Source organism: Rhincodon typus, chromosome 5, assembly GCF_021869965.1.
Source record: "Rhincodon typus isolate 14 chromosome 5, sRhiTyp1.1, whole genome shotgun sequence".
Lineage (NCBI taxonomy): Eukaryota > Metazoa > Chordata > Chondrichthyes > Orectolobiformes > Rhincodontidae > Rhincodon > Rhincodon typus.
The window spans coordinates 75,029,307-75,053,752 of NC_063336.1; the positions used below are offsets into that span (position 1 = coordinate 75,029,307).

The 24,446-nt window shown below is 43.6% G+C and overlaps 1 protein-coding gene across 1 annotated transcript in view; it reads left to right on the forward strand.

Moving 5' to 3' along the window:
- LOC109914978 (collagen alpha-1(IX) chain-like) overlaps window positions 1-24,446 on the forward strand; it is a 137,475-nt gene that overhangs the window by 100,708 nt on the left and 12,321 nt on the right. The window contains exons 25-29 of the mRNA XM_048597344.1: window positions 3,268-3,303; window positions 3,410-3,454; window positions 4,966-4,998; window positions 23,598-23,744; window positions 23,862-23,916. Coding sequence (XP_048453301.1) covers window positions 3,268-3,303; window positions 3,410-3,454; window positions 4,966-4,998; window positions 23,598-23,744; window positions 23,862-23,916 — 316 coding nt within the window. The remainder of the gene's footprint in view (window positions 1-3,267; window positions 3,304-3,409; window positions 3,455-4,965; window positions 4,999-23,597; window positions 23,745-23,861; window positions 23,917-24,446) is intronic.

Sequence of the window (24,446 nt, forward strand, 5' to 3'; positions counted from 1 at the left end):
TCTCCAAGGAAACCAGGCTGAAATTCTTCATACCCAGAACAAATCTTTTCTACACTCTCCCTAGTGCCTTCACACCCTTCCTACAGTGTGACACCCAGAAGTGGATGTAATACTCCAGTTGATTTGAACCAGAGCGTTAAATCAGAGCAACATAGAATCATCATAGAATCATAGAATCCCTACAGTGTGGAAATAGGCCCTTCGGCCCAACAAGTCCAACATGATTTCCTTTCTCTTGTACTATATAGCTTGATTAATACAGCCTAGAATACTCGTTGTTATACTGTTAGTCATCACCACTAAATCACCTGTATTTTCCAGTTAATTAAATTACATGCAATGCCTGGCAAGGGCGATGCAGATCACTGAGTTTTTTTGCCATATATTAACCCTCTACTAGTAAAGAATTGTGTTTTCCAATTGATTTGTTTACATGCAAAATCCATAAAGGGTCAAACCAGCCTTTTCTTTATTTTCTAATCAACTCATTCAGAGCTGTCATTACACACCTCTGGAACAAGTGGGACTTGAACCCAAGCCTCCTGGCTCAGAGGTAGGGATACTACCTCTGCACTACAAGGGTCATACAAACCAGCCCCTTTTTTTTGTCAAACTGCTCAAGAGCCTCTTGGATCCTCTTCCCAAATTCTGTATCTACAGATATTTTCTAATCAACCCATGCAGAGATTTTATAATACACCTCTGGATCAGGTGGAATTGAACTCAGGCCTTCTGGCTCAGAGGTAGAGACGTTATCACTGCACCACAGGAGCCTTACAAACCGTCCCTTTTTTAACATACACAAAATAGCCTTTAAATGTACGCTCCAGTGAGCAGCATCGTAGGAGCAGGAAGGCTGACGTTTCGGGCCTAGACCCCTCTGCACCTTGTTGTCTCAGATTCTCCAGGATCTGCAGTTCCTACTATCTCTGCTCCAGTGAGCATCAGCTTCTCTCTATTATGTCTAGAGTATACCCTGTTTCATTCTTAAAGGAAACATTATATGTAACATTGTCAAAGTTGTGCTTTATTAACTGATCCCTTAACCTGTCATGACATTTTTGATGGCTTGTACACACACATAGCCAGGTCTCTCTGCTGTTGCACCTTTTCTAGAGTTGTGGCCTTTATTTTATATTGTCTCTCTATGTTCTCCCTATTAAAATTAATCACTTCATATTGAACGTCATCTGCCACATATCTGGCCACTCCAACAACTAGTCAATGTCTTTTTGAAGTTCTAAACTGATCTCCTCACTGTTTACAATGTCCAAAAAATATCCATTGACTGTTCCTCTCTGTTTTCCTCATACTCAGCCAATTTTATACTCCTGTTGCTGCTGTCCTTTTTTTTTATATGAGCTATATCCTCAAGTCTGATATATGGTACTGAATCATATGCCCTTTGGGAGCCCATGTATGCCACATCAACTGCATCGTCCTCATCAACTCACTCCAAGATAAATCAACATAATTTTCCTTAGGAAATCTATGCCAGCTTTGTTTCATTAATCTCTTCGTCCATGTGACTGTTAATTTTGCTCCAAATTACTGTTTCAGAAGTTTATTCAACACTGAGATTTGCTAAGCTTACCTTGCTACCCTTTTTATGAACAAGGGTATAATTTTTGCAATTCTGTGGGTTTCTGGTATTACCTACAATTACGAGGAAGATTGAAAAATTATGACCAATGTTTCCTCAATTTCCACTCTCATTTCATTTCCCTCAGTATCCTTGGATACATCTCCTCCTCTCTAAGAACAGACAGCTTTTCTGATACCTCCTCCCTACCAATATTACATCTTTTTTGTGACCTCTCCTTTCTCCATGGCCTGGGTAGCATCTTTTTTTTCTCCTACAGACCTTGCTCTGTGAAAAAGATCCATGTTCTTGGCTGGGAGACTTGCTGGTCTTGCCCACCTCTGTTACTGCCAAGGTGGCACTTCACAGTCTTCCATTTCATTAAACTCATTCAATTGAAATTATAAATTGGGATCAGAAATTTGACACTTGGAAGAATTCCGCATCTTGACTCTATATATGGGTTGGCGGTGATTCTAAGTGGCAATAAGCTTATTGGGCTCAGGGCATACACAATGCCCATTTAGAAGAGCTGTGGATCTCTAGGAGGTGCCTGTTTGGAGCGAGAAGCAAAGGCAGGTGGCAGCCATTTTGGGGGCTGTTGCAGCCTTGCAGAGGAGAGTAGGCAGCTCCTAGGAAGGACATGGTGGTTTAAGGACAGCAAAAAGTAGTTATGGTTGCCACGTTGCAGTACAATTGACTCCTTAAAACCATGAAACTAAAATTTAAATGGAAATGGCATTTCTTTTGCCCCAACATCTGTATGTAAACATGTCTCAGACTGTTTGACTTGATTTGGTAAAACAATTAAAAATCTCAATCAGTTCTAGCCAGGCCCTTTAATTTCTTTGAGAGCTTTAGGAGGCAGTGACATGCTGGTGAGTCCCATTCCTTTTCCCCTGCAGAACCTCCAAAAATGATAAGCTGTGTCAGAGGTGGTGGGCCACAGATCTGGGAGCACAGTTTTCAAATCCTGCCCACAACCACAGCTGCTCCCAATCCCTGTCACTGCCAATCGGAAGTTGGTCCATTGACTCAGGTCATACAGGGACTGTGTGTCACAAAGTGGGATCACTATGAGCACCAGGAGAATACTGTGGATTAGTGGCTGTGGACTTCATGATGCAAGCCCCCATGGAAGTAGAGATGTGCATTTTGTTGGAATCCTAAGTGGTTGTTGTTGTGGCTGGGTTACCACCTCCAAAACAGCAAACAGATCCTTTGGTAGGGTCTCCAGCTCTATCACTGAGTCTGCTGCAACCAAAAAGTTCACTTCCATTATTGCTTGCATCTTAACTTTCCCTTTCACCTCAACTGCTGTCTTTTTAAGAATTGCTTGTTCACCTCCATCTCTTGCTCTCCAGCCAATATGCAACATACCACAAGGCAGTAACAGCTCCCTATGTACCCTTTCTTCATATCCATGATTAATTCACATTGAGAGAAAGAAGCTATCAATTCACCAAACGTGCATTGAAGATAACTCCAGCTCATTTCTGTCATTCTTGCAAAATCTGGACTAAGACGTTGTCCTGTATTTGTTTATCTTTGTTTCTCTCTCAGGAAATTTAGTGTTTTCTACCTGTCTTTTTATGCATCAGATTAGCTATCTATTCCTCTCAATAAATGTTTTCCAATCTGGAAAATCTGTTTCATTTATTGTTATATTGTTTGTTTGTTTTCAGGGTGCTGTAGGTTTGTCTGGTGGTAAAGGTGAACAAGTAAGTTCTTGGTTTGAATTGTATTAAAATTATGATGCAGTCCCTTCAATATTTATGTTAAAATATTACGCACTGATTTTTAATGTGTTAAAACAAATCTCTTCAGGGTCCTGCTGGTGCAGAAGGTATTGATGGCCCCAAGGGTGAGATGGTAAGAAATGGCAATAATTATAATTAAAAATACTTCTTGTCTCAATAGCAATTGCAGCTGTCTATTTTTAGTGATGAGATTGTGGGGACTTTCCTTTGTGGCTGTAAGTGATAGCTAGGCAATTTACCTGTTTATTGTAAAGCAGAAAAATCCTGTGTGTGTGTCTCTACATTCTAAGAAGTACAATGTGTGTGTGTTTGCAATTAGGACAAGGATTAGCCAGTATATAATTTAGTCATGTGGTGCTGCTGTGGCACACCCTGATTGAACAGCACCACTGATGGAAACAAAATGGTACTGCAGCCAGTTGCAGAGTTCTTCCTCAAAATGACAACTCTTTACTGCCTACTTAGTCAGTTTTGTAGTGGATTCACAAAATTAAAAACAAAACAATAAATGAATAACTGTACCAACTGAAGAGCATATTAAATGTAATATCCTTGATCCTTTTCAATGCAGAGTTCTATAGTGTTCTGCACAGAAATAGGCCATTCAGCCCCATCGTTCTGTGCTGGTTTTTGTAACCTTGACAAGCCATTTGCCATCCCATACTCTCATCAGTGTGCCCTCCCATTTCTATCAATTGGGAATTCAGGGGAAATCACTTTAGCTATTGAATAGCTAAAATTTGGAAATTGCTGCTACAGGGAATGGTTGAGGCAGAAATATGTTTAAGCAGACTTCAGATGAGTTACATGAGGGAGAAGGGTATAATGAATTATACAGGGGTCATAGCTGCCAACTGCCTGCCCCTCTTCTGTGGCTACATTTGTGCCTGGGTGTCCAGGGAGAGGAAGCATGTGATGTCTGCCAACACTTTCGATGCTTTCAAGGAAAGCTGGGCACCACAGTGAGCTGGAGTGCTTTTACTCCCCTTCTAACTCCATTTTGATTTATCGCTCTCCCTCTCTCCCTACTTCTCCTTCACCTTTAATGGCCCGCATTGCCTTTTATCGTCTTTGAAGACAGGTCACTGGACCTGAAATATTAACTCTGCTTTCTCTCCACAGAAGTTTTACTTGTGGTGGTTAGTAGATGAAAAAGCACCATGACTTAGTGATGGGGAGAAAAAAAGACAACTGTCTGGTTGTGCGTAAGAGCACTTCTAGATGTAAAAAAAGAATGATGTCAAATGGCAGGGAGATGAGGAGGGGTGAATTGTGTCATTTGAATTGTGTGCCTGTTTATGTGTGATATAGTCTCAATATAAGATGGGAAAGTGAATCAAAATACACCTATATTCAAGAGTATACTTTTAACTTTGTATCACTTTACAGATTGGCATGTTTTCAAAATGCATATTCATTACCAGTGAATAATATGTATTAAAAACTGATGCTGTTATGTCTTATTACTTCCATGATTTTTACAGCACCAGCAATGATTGCCGTTATGCCTTTGTATAAAAATGCTGTCACACTTGAATAAAGTCATCACAGCTTGACAGTTGATGTATAGCTCACTTGTTCTTTCTTTATTTCTATACAACTCCCTGCCTTGCTTTATTTTAGGGTGATCGAGGAAAGCCTGGTCCCAAGGGTGCTGTAAGTATTGTATACATTTCTGCTTCATGCCTTTCTTCATTATTGCTTTGTGAGCTGGGGCTTTTTGGGTGATGGTGTTAGAGATTTTGAGACAATTTCATTGATCTACAAAACATTTAGATGATTGAATTCAGTCTAAGCGTATAGGCAAACAGTTCAATAGAATAGGTTATCCAAGGAAGGCGTTATGAGGGTTGTGTTATTAAGTTGTAGTAGGGGTAGTTTGATTTGATCTGCTTCTGACTGTTACTTTCGTATTTTTTTCTATTATTGGATAAACGTATGGATGATAATGGAATAGTTTAGGTTAGATGGGCTTCAGATTGGTTTCACAGGTCAGCGCAACATCGAGGGCCGAAGGGCCTGTACTGCGCTGTAATGTTCTATGTTCTATGTTCTATTGGTTTGCAGGATCTTGTGAGTTTTTACTCATTGAGTTTGTATGTGCCCTTGCTGTGTATGGGTTTGTGCTGTGTATTTGCAATCTTTCATTTTGGGGGAGGAACATGAGCCTCGCATTTTGCTTTTGTTGTCTGTTAATTCTCATCAATTTTTACATTTATGCATATTAAATTAATACATGTTGCAAGTACTTGTTTAGCTCAGTTGGTTGGACAGCTGGTTTGTGATGTAGGGTGACATCAAAAGCGTGGGTACAATTCCTGCACTGGCTGAGGTTACCATAAGGACTCTCCTTTTTAATCTCTCCCCCTTGCTTGAGGTGTTGTGATCCTCAAGTTAAATCACCACGAGTCATCGCTGTCTAATGAGAAAGCGTTCCTATGATCCTCTAGGGTTATAGTGACTTGAACGATTATTGTTATCTAACCACATAGGTGCTGTTATATACATTGTAAATCTATACATTAAGTACCTACCAAATGGAAGAAATAAACACCATTGAACAGCTGTTTTCTACACACATGGCATGAATCAAATGTTTTCTTTAACATTCAAATTTCAAGTGAGGTCAGCAGTACAGGCTGAACTCATAGGGCATTGCAAATGTGGTTGAATGTTTTGGGCTTTGTACGTTAACGATTTGAGGTCACAGAGTATTTTTGCAAATATTGGGTGGAGTTTGAAATAATCATTGTGGGCAGGCTGGGAGTCAGAAGGTGTAAAATCAGGTGGGCTGGCGAAGACATACTGGGAGATTGGTGATGGGGGTTGACATACCATTACCACGAGTGTTTTACCAGTGATTGAGAAGCTGATGGCTAGCCTGCCACTCCTGCCCATCAGTCATAAGGGAAAGAACGGACTGTTAATCCAGAAGCCGAAGTAATGTTCTGGGGACCTGGGTTTGAATCCTGCCTTGGCAGATGGTGGATTGTGAATTCAATAAGAATCTGGAATTTAGAGTCTAATGATGACCATGAATACATTGTTGATTGTAGGAAAAACCTGTCTGGTTCACTAATGTCCTTTAGGGAAGGAAACTGCAATCCTTACCTGGTCTGGCCTACATGTGACTCCAGACCAACAGCAATGTGGTTGACTCTTAACTGTACTCTGTGTGATTAAGGATGGGCAATAAATGTTGGCCTAGCCAAAGATGCCCTTATTCTGTGAATAAATTAAAAAAGCTTGTCTTTGGAATGAAATCCAAAGACTCATGATCCTGTGTGAGGAAAAACTTCCATGTCATTTCTGTTTTAAATGGGGACTTTGTATTTTAAACTGTTCTCTAGTTCTAGATTTTTTCAAAAGAAACATCCTCTCCACAATTACCCTGTCAAGACCCCTCAGGATCATATCTGTTTTAATCCAGTCATCTCTTGCCCTTCTAAATTCTAGCAAATACAGACCTAACCTGTCCAACTTTTTCGGTAAGCCAACCTACCAATTCCAAGTGTTAGCCTAGTAAACTTTTTCTGAATAAAAACCGAAAGAACTGTGAATGCTGTAAATCAGGAACAAAAACAGAAGTTGCTGGAAAAGCTCAGCAGGTCTGGCAGCATCTGTGAAGAAAAAATCAGAGTTAATATTTCAGGTCTGGTGACCCTTCCTCAGAACAGGGTTAACTCTGACTTTTTCTTCACAGATGCTGCCAGACCTGCTGAGCTTTTCCAGCAACTTCTGTTTTTAAACCTCTTCTGAACTGCTTTCAAAGTATGTACATCCTTCCTTAAATAAGTACACAATACTCCAGATGCATTCTCCCCAGTGCCCTCTATTCCTGAATTCTCACCCTGCTCTTTTCGTTTTCGGGTTTCCTCACAATAAACCATAAATTTCTATCAGATTTCCTAATTATTTGTTGCACCTGCATATTAGCTTTCTGCACTTCATGCACAAGGTTATCCAGATCCTTCTGCATCTCAGTGTTCTGTAATCTCCTACCATTTAGATCATATACCATTTTATTCTTCCTGCCAAAATGGATAATTTCGCATTTTCTCACGTTATACTCCATTTGCCAGATCTTTACCCAATGATTTAATCTATCTATATCCCTTACATCCTCTTCACAACTTGCCTTCCTACATTAAAAAGAAACCAAAGAACTCTGGATGCTGGAAATCAGAAAGAAAAACAGAAATTGCTGGAAAAGCTCAGCAGGTCTAACAGCATCTGTGGAGAGAAAGCAGATTTAACGTTTTGGGCCCAGTGACCCTTCTTCAAATGGGTCTGGAAAAGGGTCACTAGATCCAAAATGTTGACTCTACTTTCTCTTCACAGATGCTGCCAGGCCTGCTGAACTTTTCCAGCAATTTCTGTTTTTGCTTTAGTCTTCTTGCCGAACTTTAGGTTGTCAGCAAATTTAGCAACTATATCTGCTGTTCCTTCATCCAGATCATTTATAAAGGGCCATAATTACAAATTATAAGCATTTGAAGTTGCAACACGGAACCCTGTGGCACACCAATTGTTATATCTTGCCAACCTGATAAAAGATGCTTTTTATGCCTATTTTCTGCTTCCTGGTAATAGCTAACCTTCTATCCATGCCAATGTGCTGCAGTTTACATTGAAACATAGAACATAGAAAATGGGAGTAGATTAGGTCATTCGGCTTTTCGATTCTGCTCCACCAATCGTGAGGATCAAGGCTGACCATCCAATTCAAAGTCTGTTCCAGCTTTCCTCCCATACCCTTTGATCCCTTTAGCCCAGAGCGATAGACACAACTCCTTCCTGAAATCATATGGTGTTTGGTCTTAACTGCTTTCTGTGGTCAAAAATTCCACAGGCTCACCATGCTCTGAATGAAGAAATTTCTCCTCACCTCAGTCCTAAATGATTTTCTTAGACTGTGACCCCTGATTCTGGACTCCCCTGTCATCAGGAATATCCTTCCTGCATCTAACCCACCTAGTACTGTTAGCATTTTATAGGTTTCTATGAGATTCCCCCTTATTCTCCTGAACTCCAGTGAATATAATCATAACCTATTTAACCTTTCCTCATATATCTTTGCCGCCCCAGGAATCAGTGTGGTAAATCTTTTCAGTAGCAAGAACATCCTTTTTTAGATAAGGACACCAGAACTGGACATAGTACTCCAGTTACAGTCTGTACAATTGCAGCAAGACACCCTTGTTCCTGTACTCAAATCCTATCACTATGAAGGTAAACATACAATTTGCCTTCTTCACTGCCTGCTGTTCCTGCATGCTTACTTTCAATGACTGGTGTCCAAGAACACCCAGGTCTTGTTGCACGTTCCCTCTCTCAATTTATTGCCATTCAGGTAAAATCTGCCTTCCTGTTTTTGCTCCCAAAGTGGATAACTTCACAGTCATCTACATTATACTTCATCTGCATTGTCCCGCTCTTTCAACTTGTCCAAAGCACACCGAGACATATCTACATCCTCCTCAAAGCTCACCCTCCCACTCAGTGTTGTGTGACCATGAGCTTTTACTTTCTGTAGTAACCTTTTATGTGGCACTAAATCATTTTCCTCCTGGAAATCTAAGTACAGTTTATTGACCGGTTCTCTTTGATCCGCTGCATATTATCAAAAATCTCCAGCAGACTGGTTAAATGAGATTTTCTTTTCACAAAACTCTTGTAGGATGCGGGAGGGAAGGGTCACTGCTAGTGTCCCTGTTGACTTCACCTGCGAGAAGTGCACCCAACTCCAGCTCCTCACAGACCGCGTTAGGGAGCTGGAACTGGATGAACTCCGGATCATTTGGGAGGCTGAGGGGGTGATAGATAGGTGGTTATAGGGAGGTTGTCACACCCAAGTTACAGGATAAAGGTAGCTGGGTGACAGCCAGGAGAGGGAAAAGGAATAGGCAGAGAGTGCAGGGATCCCCTGTGGCCGTTGCCCTCAATAATAAGTATACCGCTTTGGATACTGTTGGGGGATACGACCTACCAGGGGAAAACCATAACAGCCAGGTCTCTAGCACTGAACCTGGTCTATGACTCAGAAGGGAATGGTGGAGAATGGGAGAGCGATGGTGATAGGGGATTCAGTGGTTAGGGGAACAGACAGGAGATTCTGTGATCGCGAACGAGACCCCTGAATGCAATGTTGCCTTCCGAGTGCCAGGGTCAAGGATGTCTCGGATCGAACCTACAGGATTCTGAAGGGGGAGGGTGAGCAGCTAGAAGTTGTGGTACGCAATGGTACCAATGACATAACTAGGAAAAGGGATGAGGACCTGAAAAGTGAATGTAAGGAGTTAGGTTGGAAGCTAAAAGTCAGAACAAGCAGAGTAGTAATCTCAGGATTACTACCGCTGCCACGGGCTAGTGAGGCTAGGAATAGAGAGTGAATGCAGCTGAACACATGGCTACACAGCTGGTGTAGGATATGTGGATCACTGGGATACCTTCTGGGGAAGGTGGGACCTGTACAAGAAGGTTGCACCAGAACATAGAACATAGAACATAGAACATAGAACAGTACAGCACAGCACAGTACAGGCCCTTCAGCCCATGATGCTGTGCCGACCTATTATCCTACTAAGACCAATCTACCCTGCATACCCTACATTTTACTATCCTCCATGTGCCTATCCAAGAGTCGCTTAAAAGTCTCTAAAGTATCTGACTCCACTACCACTGCCAGCAGCGCATTCCACATGCCCACCACTCTCTGTGTGAAGAACCTACTTCTGACATCTCCCCTATACCTTCCTCCAATCACCTTAAAATTATGCCCCCTCGTAATAGTCATTTCCACCCTGGGAAAAAGTCTCTGACTATCCACTCTATCTATGCTTCTCATCATCTTGTACACCTCTATCAAGTCATCGCTCATCCTTCTTCACTCCAATGAGAAAAGCCCTAGCTCCCTCAACTTTCCTTATAAGACCTGCCCTCCAGTCCAGTCAGCATCCTGGAAAATCTCCTCTGTACCCTCTCTAAAGCTTCCACATCTTTCCTACAATGATGTGACCAGAACTAAACACAATATTCCAAGTTTGGTTTAACCAGAGTTTTATAGAGCTGTAGCATAACCTCACGGCTCTTAAACTCAATTCCCCTGCCAATGAAAGCCAACACACCATACGCCTTCTTTACAACCCTATCAACTTGGGTGGCAATTTTGAGGGATCTATGGACGTGGACCCCAAGATCCCTCTGTTTCTTCACACTGCCAAGAATCCTATTAACCCTGTATTCTGCATTCAGATTTGACCTTCCAAAATGACTCACTTCACACTTTTAAATTTGACCTTCCAAAATGAATTACTTCACCAATATCCTGGGCAGGAGGTTTGCTAGAGCTCTTCGAGAGGGTTTAAACTAGTTTGGCAAGGGGATGGGAACCAGAGCTACGGATCAGAGGATGGAGTAGCTGGTGTACAGGCTGATACAGCATGCAGAGAGTCTGTGAGGAAGGATAGACAGTTGATTAGGGCAAAGTTGCAGTCAGTGTGACGGGTTGAAGTGTATCTATTTTAACGCAAGAAGTGTCAGGAATAAGGGTGATGAACTTAGAGCATGCATCAGTACTTGGAGCTACGATGTTGTGGCCATTACAGAGACTTGGATATCACTGGGGCAGGAATGGTTGTTGGATGTTCTGGGGTTTAGATGTTTCAAAAGAAATAGGGAGGAAGGTAAAAGAGGAGGGGGAGTGGCATTGCTAATCAGGGATGGTATCAGAGCTGCAGAAAGGGAGGTTGTCGAGGAGGGTTTCTCCACTGAGTCAGTATGGGTGGAAGTCAGAAACAGGAAAAGAGCAGTCACTTTATTAGGAGTTTTCTATAGATTCTCCAACAGCAACAGAGATACTGAGCAACAGATTGGGAGGCAGATTTTGGAAAGGTGCAGAAGTAATAGGGTCGTTGTCATGGGTGACTTCAACTTCCCTAATATTGACTGGAACCTCCTAAGTGCAAATAGTTTGGATGGAGCAGATTTTGTCAGGTGTGTCCAGGAAGGATTCCTGATTCAATATGTAGATAGGCCAACTAGAGGGGAGGCCATATTGGATTTGGTGCTTGGCAACGAACCAGGCCAGATGCCAGATCTCTTGGTGGGAGAGCATATCGGTGATAGCGATCACAACTCCGTGACCTTTACTATAGTCATGTAGAGGGATAGGAGCAGACGGTATGGGAAAGTATTTAATTGGGGGAGGGGAAATTACAATGCTATTAGGCAGGAACTGTGGAGCATAAATTGGGAACAGTTGTTCTCAGGGAAACGCATGACGGAAATGTGGAGGCTGTTTAGGGAGCACTTGCTACGAGTGCTGGATAGGTTTGTCCCACTGAGGCAAGGAAGGGATGGTAAGGTGAAGGAACCTTGGATGACAAGACATGTGGAGCATCTCGTCAAGAGGAAGAAGAAAGCTTACTTAAGGTTAAGGAAGCAAGGATTGGATAGGGCTCTAGAGTGTTACAAGGTATTCAGGAAGGAACTGAAGAATGGACTTAGGAGAGCTAGAAGAGGGCATGAAAAAGCCTTGGCGGGTAGGATTAAGGAAAACCCCAAGGCGTTCCATAGTTATGTGAGGAACAAGAGGATGGCCAGTGTGAGGGTAGGGCTGATCAGGGCCAGTGGAGGGAACTAGTGCCTGCAGTCAGAGGAGGTGGGGGAGGTCCTTATTGAATACTTTGCTTCAGTATTCACTAATGAGAGGGACCTTGTCATTTGTGAGGACAATTGGATATCACAGCGGGTCAGGCAGCATCCGTGGAGAGACAGCAAGCTAAAATTTCGGACTAGATGACTCTTCAGAGCTGATGTGAAGTTTGGAGGGGGCAGCATTTAAGCAATGGTGGGGCTGTGGAGTGCTGGGGGAGTAAGGGTGTTGGTAGCACAGATTAAGTGATTGAAATATGAAAATGGCAGAGCAATGGTGTGTCTAACAGCTAAACTGGAAAAACGAATGGTCCCACTGAAGTGGCAAAAGGGGTGAGAGGTCCCACCTGCCCTGGAAGATGTCCCAATGATCCACATATCTGAAGTCTATCCTCCTACACCAGTTCTTTAGCCATATCTTCCTATTCCTAGCCTCACTGGCATGTGGTACAGTGAATAATCGCAATATTACAATTTTCGAGGTTCTGCTTTTCAACTTACTACCTAACTACCTGAACTCCCTTTGCAGGACCTCATCCTGTTCCTGCCTTGGTCATTAGTATCAATATGTACCATGACTCCTGGTTGCTCGCCTTTCCTTTTGAGATTGTCCTGTGCCCACTCAGAGATATTCTTGACCCTGGCAACACACATCCTTGAGACTCTTTTGCAGCCATAGAAACTCTGTGCTGCTGACTATAGAGTCCCCTTCTTACTACTGCTCTGCTACACTTTGATCCTCCCTGATGTACAACAGTGAGCTGTGGTGCCACTGTTCTGATTGCTCCTGTCACCATCCGTTGGTCGGAAATCCCCCCCCAACAGCATCTAATGTTAATGGTATTGAACATTTTGCAAATGTCAATGAAAATCCCCACTTCTAACCTTATGCTGGAAGGATGGTCAGCAATGAAGCAGCTGAAAATGATTGGGCCTAGGACATTAGGCCTAGGGCCTGAGGAACTCCTGCAGAGATGTCCTGGAGCTGAGATTACTGACCTCCAACAACCAGAGTAGTCACTCTCACCTGATCTCTGGAATTCTGCTCTTTTGTCTATGTTTGAACCAAGCCTGTCATGAGGTCAGGAGCTGAGTGGCCCTAGCAGACCCCAAACTGGGCATCGGTGAGCAGGTTATTGCTAAGCAGGTGCTGCTTGATAGCATTTCTGATTACATCTTTCGTTATTCTATGTTCCCAAAGGATTTTCCGATGACTGGGGAGTTTAACAGCAGCGGTCACAGACTAAGGATACTGACCATTTACAACTGAGCTGAGGAAAAGTTTCTTCACCCAGACAGTTGTGTGCCTTTGAAATTCTTTGCTTCAGAAAGCAGTTGAAGTCTGAACATTGAATGTTTTCCAGAAGGAGTTAGAAATATTTCTTGGGGATGAAGGGATCAAAGGTTATAGAGAGAAAGTGTGAACCATGTTCTGAGCCTGAACTAATGGTAGGACAGGCATTAAGGACTGAATGGCCTGTCTTCTTCCTATTTTCAATATTTTTATGTTTACTAATGATCAAGGGTACACGAATGGGGTGATAATTTGTTGGGTTGGATTAGTCCCACTTTTGTGTGCAGGACATACCAGGGCAATTTTCCATATTGTTGTTAGATGTCAGTGTTGTAGCTGGACTGGAACAGGTGGGCTAGGAATGTGGCACATTCTAGAATGTTGTCAGGGTCCATAGCCTTTCAGTATCCAGTGCCTCTAGCCATTTCTTAACACCATGTGAAGTGAATTGAGTTGGATGAATACAATATCTGTGATCCTGGGGACTTCTGGAATTTCTGAAATTTCCCCCACATGTTTGCCACTGCACGTGTATTGTAGCATTCTCTAACGTAGTTGCCAGTTCACTTTAGCCAGCTCTGCTTTCAAGCCCTCAAAACTGCATAGGTTTGGCTTTAAAAAGATAATCTCACACCCATTTCTCTCTCAAGCTTAACATGGTGCTTAGAAGCACCTCCACCTCGAGAACATCAGTTAATCTTACCTCATCGCAGAATACCAGGCGTAGTATAGCCTGCTCTCTGGTCAGTTTCAGAACCTGCTGTTTTAAGAAATGATTCCAAAAACATTCTATGAACATCTCATTTAGGCCACCATAACCACCTGACGTTTCCAGTCTATACATAGGTTAACATTCCCCATGATTAGTGCCATACCTTTCTGACAAGCTCTCATAATTTCTTCCTTTGTGGTCCACTCTACTATGTCATTACTGTTAGGTGGCCTGTACACGACTCCCACTTGTGACTTTGTGCACTTATCATTTGTCATCTCTACCAAAACTGTTCCACATCCTGGTTTCCTTAACTTAGGTCATCTTTCTGTATTATGCTAATACCATCAACAATTAAAAGATCCACCCCCCTGTTTTTCCTAGCTTCCTGAACTTTCTAAATGTCTTATACTCCTCAACATTCAGGTTCCAATTCATGTCATCCTGAGACCTTGTTTCTGTAATGGCTACCAGATTGAACTAAATTATTTATGTTTGCAATGTCAGTTTGTCTGTTTGCTGTCAAATACTACCTGCATTCAGCTACAGGGCTATTAGTACCATTTTATACATTTGTATCCTCTGATCTTCTTTGTTGATTTACTCTTTAAAGAAAGGATCAATCTTCTTAGTTCAACAAATAGCTAATAAAAGACAGACAGGCGGTTAAAGTCCTGATTTAAAAGAGTCAAATCCTCCACTATTTCAAATATCCTGACAAAAACAATTCCAGACTTCAGAAGCTCAACCGAAAGCGTAAGTCGACCTCAGTATACATAGGCTCGAGTTCATATCATACTGCCAACAGTCAGGTGAAATAATCAACTGGTTTGTAGGCAAGTGTCAATGCAGAGGTAGAGAATGTGATTTCACCAGTGCTAATGTAGCTGATTATGGCCTGAACACCCATAAACTTCTTGAGAAATGAACTGCTAGCCAAATGTGAAGAAGAAGGGCACAAATTTGAAACATTTATAGCAGGCTAACAGCATGTACAAGTGCTTGACTCTGGGACAACTCTTGCAGCCATCAACATGTTGACTGTAACATCAAAAACATGCCTGTAGTCTGGTTTATCTCACCACACAAAGACAGCGTCCAGCCTTTTGTGGAAGTTACAACATATGTTCAACGAGAGGATATTGGGCTAAAACTTGCAAGAAATCCAGGTTTTCCAGCGAAAAACGAAGTGCACCACATAGCTGCAAGCAAAGGAGAGTCGACCAATGGAATGATATCAAAGGTATTTCGAAACATCCATCCATCCACAGCAAACACACAAACATCAAAAGTCAAAGAGGTAACTGCAGTGACAAAGTTTGCAGGCCCCAGTCATACAGGCGCATGGTCAATTTGATATATCATGTGGATGCCATCGGACAAGCTGAAATGTTTAGTTCCATTCAAGTCACTTACCCCAGCAGAAATTGACAACACACACTAAATGCCAAGGTTGACACCAGTGCAATTAAAATATGCTTCATGCTTCTTACATGATCTATAGAGATCTACAGCACTGTAAAAGGCCCTTCAGCCCACCACATCTGTGCTAGCCAAAAACAACCACCTAACTATTCTGATCTTATGTTTCCAGTACTTGGCCCATAACCTTGTATGCCTTGGCATTGCAAATGCACATATAAATATTTGTTAAATATTGTGAGGGTTTCTACCTTGACTGTCCTTTCAGGCAGTGAGTTCCAGATTCCCACCATTCTCTGGGTGTCAAGGTTTTTCCTCACATCTCCTCTAAACCTTTTGCCCCCAACCCTAAATCCTTTACTGTGTGGTTATTGATCCTTCCATCAAGGGGAAATTTCTTCCTGTCTGCCCAATTTATGCCCCTCATAATTTTATACATCTCAATCATGTCCTCTCTCCATTTCCTCTGATCTAAGAAAAACAACCCAATCTGTCCAATCTCTCTTATTTATTTATAGAGTCATTACAGCATAGAAACAAGGCCTTCTCTTCATAACAGAAACTCTCCAGCCCAGGCAACATCCTGGTAAATCTTCTCTACACCCTCTCCAAAGTTATCACATCCCTCCTATAATGTGGATTCCAGCACTACACAATACTCTAGCTGTGGCCTAACCAACATTTTATACAATTGTACATAACCACCCTGCTCTTAACCTCACTTAGAGATAGTAAGAACTACCGATTCTGGAGTCAGAGGTAACACAGTGTGGAGCTGGAGGAACACAGCAGGCCAGGCAGCATCAGAGGAGCAGGAAAGCTGACGTTTTGGGTCGGGACCCTTCTTCAGAAAAGCTTTCTTGCTCCTCTGATGCTGCCTGGCCTGCTGTGTTCCTCCAGCTCCACACTGTGTTATCTCTGCTTTTAAACGCAATGCCTTAGCTAATAAAGACAAGTATAGCATCTGCATTCTTAAATACTTCATCCATCTGCCCCGATACCTTAAGGGACCAGTATACATGTACGCCTTGGTGCTTCTCAGGTGCATCATGTATTTCCTTGCCAAGTCTGTCTTGCCCAAGTGCATCACCTCACGATTATCCAAATTGAATTCTGTTTGCCACTGATCATCCCATCAAGGAGAAGTCATGTTCTCCTTAACAAAACCGTACTGACTGTCCTTGATTAATCCCTGCCTCTCCAAATGCAGATTAATTCTGTCTCTTAGAATGAGATATATTCAAGAAACTGGCACAATGAGGTACAGTCCACACTAAAAGCTAACTGCTTACATCCAATGTATTGGTATTGTACATCTTAAATTCCAGTATGGCTCATGAGATTGGACTCCTGAAACCTTTACATTGCAGAAGTTTTTATTATTAGTCTACTAGCGTGCAGGATCTACATCATATTACAGTTCTCAACTTAATAAACCCATAAGTTGCAACACCAAAGATTTCAGACTACAATATTAAGTCTATCCATGACCTGACTAACCTGTGTTCAGACAGTTTGACACTAACGATAATTTTAAAGTGTTACATCTGAAACATGATGCTTAACCAAGCATTGACCCTCCTTGCAAATGCAGCATTGACATTCAGTATTATCTCAAACTGAAGTTCGATTCCATGGTACGAAAAAATATATCTGCAAAGTTGACCATCTGACTGATACAGCTCCATTAATTGTGTATCAAAGAATGACAGCACAAAGATATTGTGAAATTTATTGATGGAGAGGATTAAACAGTTGGGGGTCTTGTAGGAGGGGCAGAGAGGGGAAGGAGTGGAATAAGGAGTCCAGAAACAGCAGAAGCATCAGGATCCTTTATTTCTCCCTTGGGTCCTGGTTGGCAGCAGGTTCCATCAAAGTGTTCAAGAGCCAATTGGGGAGAAAGTGGCAGAGTGGGACTAGGTGAATACTTCCTTTGGAGAGCACGCACATACACAAAGGCTGAATGTGTGTCTCTGTACGACAATGATTTTATGAAAAAGAGAGTAACTGAGTAGGTTTCAGGGTGAAATGAAACATTGACCCACAGTATTTGGTTCTTAGATCATTTTGTTTCACTAAATTACTCATAACTGATTGCATACAAGCAACAACAGAGATTGCTGGAAAAATTCAGCAGGTCTGACAGCATCTGTGGAGAGAAAGCAGAGTTAATACTTCAGGTCCGGTAACGCTCAGTACTTTCTAAGTGTCACTGGATCCCCAACATTAACTCTGCTTTTTCTACACATGCTGCCAGACCTGCTGAGTTTTTCCAACAATTTCTGTTTTTGTTTCTGATTTCCAGGACTGCAGTTCTTTAGATTATTTGCATATAAGTGTTTCTATTAACAGTTGAAGAGACAGAGAGTTGAAATAATAGACAAAAGAAGTAACAGTGATATGAAGAGAAACTTTCTCATTGTATGAGTGGTTAGGGTGTGGAATGCATTGCCTGAGAGTGTGGTGAATGCAGGTTCATTCAAATAGTTAGGGTCTGGAATATACTGCCTGAGAGTGGAGTAGAGGCAGGTTCACTCAAGTGGTTGGGATCTGGAACACACTGTCTGACAGTGTGTTGGAGGCAGGTTCACTCAAGTGGTCAGGGTCTGGAACATACTGCCTGAGAGTTTGGTGGAGATAGGTTTACTCCAGTTATTAGGATCTGGAATGCATTGTCTGATAGTGTGTTGGAGGCAGGTCCACTCGAGTGGTAAGAGTCTGGAATGCACTGCCTGATGGAGGCAGGCTCAATTGAAACATGTAAAAGGGAATTGGATTATTATCTGAAAATAAAATGTGCAGAGTTGAGGGGGAAAAGGCAGGGGAATATTAGTTCGTGAATTCCTCCTTCTGAGAGCATGCATAGACATGATAAGCCGAATGGCCTCCTAGCATACTGGGTGATTCTGTGAGCTAAAGATCAAAAACTTCACATTGTGGTTCAGCTTGCAGCCAGCGAAGACAAAGCATTCAGCAGCTTTGTGAGGAGTTAAAATGGAGCAGATATTGCCCTTCATATCTTGTGATATTACAGATCCAAATCTAACAGATGGGAAGAGTACAGGCAAATCACAATGCTCTGATTTAACAAAAATAGAAATTGCTGGAAAAGCTCAGCAGGTCTGGCAGCATCTGTGGAGAGAAATCGGAGTTAACATTCTGGGTCAAGTGACCCTTCCTCAGAGCAGAGGAAGGGTCACTCAACCTGAAACATTACCTCTGATTTCTATCCACAGATGCTGCCAGACCTGCTGAGCTTTTCCAGCAGTTTCTATTTTTGCCTCTGATTTACAGCATCCGCAGTTCTTTTGGTTTTTATATTCTGATTTGACGTTCGCATACTTGAGTTTTAAAAGTGTAAAAAGTCAGAAATCACTCAACGCCAGGTTACAGTCCAACATGTTTATTTGAAAACACAACCTTTCGGAGCCTCACTCCTCCTTCAGGTGTTAGTGAGAGAGATAATATCAGACACAGAATTTATAAATAAAAGATCAAAGGGTCACACCACTGATCAGGATGTATTAAACAAACCTGAGATGCTGTTAAATCTCCAATTTTTGTTAGAAGGTTTAAATTGATTAACATGTATGTGTAAATCCCTGAAGTCTTTACAAGTCTCTGTCCTGACGGAACTAAAGGTTTTATCAGTGTAAAGAATAGATGACATTCTAGGTCAGACAATGCATGTTAGGTGTAAGGCCTTGTTTAGAATCTGTTTGTGTTTTGGTTTGGAGTCAGACAGGCTTTATTTCTAAAGTACGAATTTATATTATGCTTCATTGACTGATTATCTATAAATTGTGTGCTTTTGAACAAAATAGAATGTATCTGCAAATACAAATTCACCCCATACATTCACATGAGTGTTTGTGTCTGTGTGTATGTGCATGTGAAGGGGGAAGAGAGAGAGAGTGTATGTGTGCGTGTGCGTGTGCGTGTGTGTGTGCATGTGTGCGTGTGCGTGTGTGTGTGCGCGCGCGTGTGGGAGAGAGTGTGTGCGCGTGCATGTGTGGGAGAGAGTGTGCACGCAATAACGAGCAAGAGAGCGCGTGTGTGAGCATGCGCGAGAGAGTGTGTGCGCGCGAGAGAGAGGTGTGTGTGCATGCAAGAGAGTGCATGCGTGAGTGAGAGAGAAGTTGTGTGTGCATGCAAGAGAGTGCGTGCGTTCACGCGAGGGAGAGCGTGTGTGCATGAAAGGCAGAGTTAGTGTGTGTGACTGCATGAGAGAGTGTTTGTGCATGGGTGTGTGTGCGAGAGAGAGAATGTGTTTGTGCATGAGAGAGGGTGTGTGAGAGTATGTTTGCGTGTGCGTGCGTGTGTGTGAGAGAGAATGTGTTTGTGCGTGTGAGTGTGTGCGAGTGTGCATGAGAGAGATTGTGTGCGCATGCACAAGAGACTGTGTGCACGTGTGTGAGAGAAAGTGCGTGCACATGCGCGCGAAAGAATGTGTGCACACGAGAGTGAGTGTATGTGCGCGTGCACGCGAGAGGGACAGTGTGTGTGCGTGCGTGCAAGAGTGTGTGTGTCTGTGCGTGTGCGCGCAAGGAAGTGTGTGTCTGTGCATATGCAAGAGTGTGTGTGCACGTGCGAGGGAGAGTGTGTGTGTGCGCACGCACACATGTGAGAGAGAGCAAGAGAGCTTGTGTGTGCGCGTGAGAGAGAGTGTGTGTGTGTGCACAAGAGCGAGTGTGTGTGTGCGTGCGTGAGAGAGTGAGATTGTACATGCATAAGAGAGAGTCTGTGTGCGCAGTGCAAGAGAGCATGTGTGTGTGCATGAGAGTGAGATTGTATGTGTGCGTGCATGCGCGAGTGTGTGTGTGTGTGCACGTGAGAGAGTGTGTGTGTGTGCACGTGAGAGAGTGTGTGTGTGTGTGCACGTGAGAGAGTGTGTGTGTGTGTGCGAGAGAGTGTGTGTGTTTGCATGCATGACAGCGAGAGTGTGTGCGCTTGAGAGTGTGTGCGCGCGCGTGAGAGAGATTGTGTGTGCACGACAGAATGTGTGCGCGTGCGCAAGAGAAAGTGTGTGCACGCATGCAAGAGAGAGCTTGTGTGGGTGCCCCCGCAAGAGAAAGTGTATGCGTGCATGCATGAGAGAGTGTGTGCGTGCACGCGCACGAGAGAGAGAGTATGTGTATGTGCATGGTAGAGTGAGAGAGAGAACGTGTGTGTGTAATTGAGAGACAGTGCGTATATGAGAGAGGATCTGTGAGAGGGAGAGTGTGTGTGTGTGTGTGTATGTGTGTGTGTGTGTGTGTGTGTGTGTGGGGTTGGGGTGGGGAGGGGGAGAGAGTGTGTGCCTCTGAGGGAGAAAGAGTGAGTGTGTTGGGGGCGGGAGAGGAGAGTGTGTGCCTCTGTGAGGGAGAGAGAATGTGTGTGCGCATGCACGAGGAGAGAGTGTGTGCATGTGGGTGCGAAAGAATGTGTGTGTGCACACGAGAGAAAGTGTGTGTGTGTGCATGCGCGCGAGAGGGACAGTGTGTGTCTGCGCATGCGCGAGAGAGGGTGTGTGCACGCACACGCAAAAGAGTGCGTGTGTGTGTTTGCTCGCACCTGAGGGAGGGTGTGTGTGTGCGCACGCATGTGAAAGAGAGTGTGCACATGCGGTTTTTTGCCTCATGCATGCTCACAGAGTGTGTGCATGAGGGAGAGAATGTATTTGTGCGTGAGAGTGTGTGTGTGTGTGTGTGTGTGTGTGTGAGAGTGTTTGCGTGTGGGTGTGTGTGCGGGAGAGAGAATGTGTTCGTACATGAGAGTGTGTGCGCATGCAGAAGAGACAGTGTGGGCGTGAGTGTGAGAGTGCGTGCACGCGCACGTGAAAGAATGTGTGTGCACACGAGTGGGACAGTGTGTGTGCACGCACGCGCATGCAAGAGAGAGCAAGAGAGTGTGTGTGTGCGCGAGAGCTAGTGTGTGTGTGTGTGTGCATGAGAACGAGTGTGTGTGTGGTTGCGTGAGAAAGAGTTTGTGCATGCGGCGTGAAAGAGCATGTGCGTGCAAGAGAGAGAATGTGTGCGTGCATGCAAGAGTGTGTGTGCATGTGTGTGCGAGAGAAAGTGTATGCATGCAAGAGTGTGTGTGTGCAAGTGAGAGGGAGTGTGTGCATGCGGCGTGAGAGAGCATGTGCATGTGTTTGTGTGTGCGTGCAAGAGAGAGAATGTGTGCGTGCATGCAAGAGTGAGTGTGTGCACGAGAGTGTGTGTGCATGTGTGTGCAAGAGAAAGTGTGTGCACGCAAGAGTGTGTGTGTGTGCAAGTGAAAGACAGTGTGTGCATGCACACACGAGAGCGTGTGTGAATGCGCGAGAGTGTGTGTTTGAATGCATGAGAGTGAGTGTGTGTGCACGCGCATGAGAGTGTGCGCGCGCGCGCGCACAGGAGGGAGTGTGTGCACGCGTGCGCGCAGGAGGGGTAGTGTGTGTGTGCGTGCAGGCGAGAGTGTGTGTGCGCACGCGCGTGGGAGAGCAAGAGAGTGTGTGTGCGCGCGCGTGCATGAGAGAGCAAGAGAGTGTGTGTGTGTGTGCGCGCGTGCATGAGAACGAGAGTGTGCACGCACGAGAAAGAGTGTGTGTGTGTGTATGTGCGTGTACAAGAGTGAGTGTGTGTGCACAACAGAGTGAGATTATGTGTGCGCGAGAGAGAGTCTATGCGTGCGGTGTGAGAGAGCGAGTGTGCGCGCGCAAGAGAGAGAGTGTATGTGGGTGCCCCCGCGAGAGAAAGTATGTGCGCACGTGCATGTGAGAGTGTGTGTGTGTGCGCGTGCATGAGAGAGAGAGACAGTATGTGTCTGTGCATGGTAGATTGAGAGAGAGAATGCGTGTGTGTGCTTGAGAGACAGTGTGTGTATGAGAGAGGATCTGTGTGTGGGAGAGTGTGTGCCTCTGTGAGGGGGAGAGAGAGATTGAATGTGTGTGTGTGTGTGTGTATGTGGGGTGTGGTTGGGGGAGAGAGTGTGTGCCTCTGAAGGAGAAAGTGTGTGTGTGTGTGTGTGTGTGTGTGTGTGTGTGTGTGTGTGTGTGTTTGGTGGAGGGAGTGGAGAGTGTGTGCCTCTGTGAGAGAGAGAGAGATTGTGTGCCTGCCTCAACCAGGATCTTGGGTTCATGTTGCACTATAGGTGACCACACTATACACTGTCACACACATGCATACATACAGACATACTCTCTCAGACACATGCACACACACACTCACAGAGATTCTCTCTTTAATACACTGTCTCTCAAGCGCGCGCACACACAAACACACACACACACACACACACACACATTCTCTCTCTCACTCTTTCTCTGTCTCCCTCACGCACATTCTCTCTTTCTCTCTTCTACATACACACGCACACACAGTGTCTCTCACCTACACACACACGAACACACATTCTCTCTCCCATACACATGCACACACTGTCTCTCCCGCAAATGCACATGGGCATGTGCGCGCGTGCGCGCGCGCACACACACACACACACACACTCGAGAATCTATGGGGTGAATTCGTATTTGCAAATACATTCTATTTTATTCACAAAGCACGTAATTTTTAGATAGTCAGTCAGTCAATGTGGCGTTTTATAAATTTCTAGTTTAAAAATAAAACCAGTATGACTCCAAACCAAAACAAAAACAGAGTCCAAACAGGGCCTCACACCTAACATGCATTTTCTGACCTAAAATGTCACCTCTTCTTTACACTGATAAAACCTTCAGTTCTCTCAGCACAGAGACTCGTAAGGAACTTGGGGATTTACATATACATATTAATCAATTAAAACCTTCTCACTGATTGAAGATTTAACAGCATCTCAAGTTTGTTTAACACATTCTGATCAGTGGTGTGACCCTTTGATCTTTTACTTATAAATTCTGTCTGTGATACTGTCTCTCTCACTAACACCTGAAGGCGTTTTCAAATAAACCTGTTAGACTCTCAACTGTTGTTGTGTGATTTCTGCCATTGTCCACTGCAGTCCAACACCAGCACTCCACCTTGAAAGTGTAAAGGCTGTAGAGATCAGGAAAGTATTATTAGTAATCACACACGCCAAAAGTGAGGTGATGCTGATTTCAGTACAGTGAAAGTACAGTGAGAAAATGTTAGAGACTTCTGTCAAGAGAATAGAATTTGTACTTTGAACTGTTCACCAATTCTGATTTTTTTTTTCATTTCAATCTTTCAGATTGGCAAACCTGGTGAGGTTGGACTTCATGGTAAAGAAGGGATTCGTGGTCTGCCAGGTGTACAGGGTCCCCGTGGTGCTAACGGAGTACAGGGCTTACAAGGAGACCGCGGACTTCCGGGCCTACCTGGGAGACAGGGTCCACCTGTAATTATGAAAACCATTTTAGGTTTCATCATACTTCAAGGCATTATCACATTTACTTAAGTTTTGAGTTTTGTTCTAGCTTTTTTCTGATCCTTCTTTTGAACTGACCTTTCCTAGGGCAAGGAGCCAACAGACCAACACATTCGACAAGTGTGCATGAGAGTAATGCAAGGTGAGAACTTCACCCTCACACTGAAATGTATTTCCATGATCTGCTATTCTGAAGTAAAATGCAGAATTTTTAAAACATAAAAAGTAACCAAATTCCAGTTAATCCACTGTGGTTCCTCACTTCAACCCTTTTTTATAACCTAACTCATCCAGACTTTAGACAGGTTAATATACCACAAATAACTTGCAATATACACAGAATGATATACGATAACTAACTTGAAATATACACAGAATGTATACCGTAACATATGAAATGTTGGCCTTTACTTCAAAGGCGATGGAGTATCAAAGTGGGGAGGTTTTGCTAAAACAGTACAAGGCACTTGTCAGACCACTGCTGGACTATTGTGAGTGGTTTTAGGCTCCTTAGGTAAGGAAAGATATAGTAGCATTGAAGGCAGTCCAGAGGAGGTTCAGTAGGCTGAAACCAGTAATGGAAGCATTGTCTTATGAGGAGAGGTTGAATAGTTTGGGCCTGTAGTCTTAGGAATATAGAAGAATCAGAGGTGACCTTTTGAAACATACAAG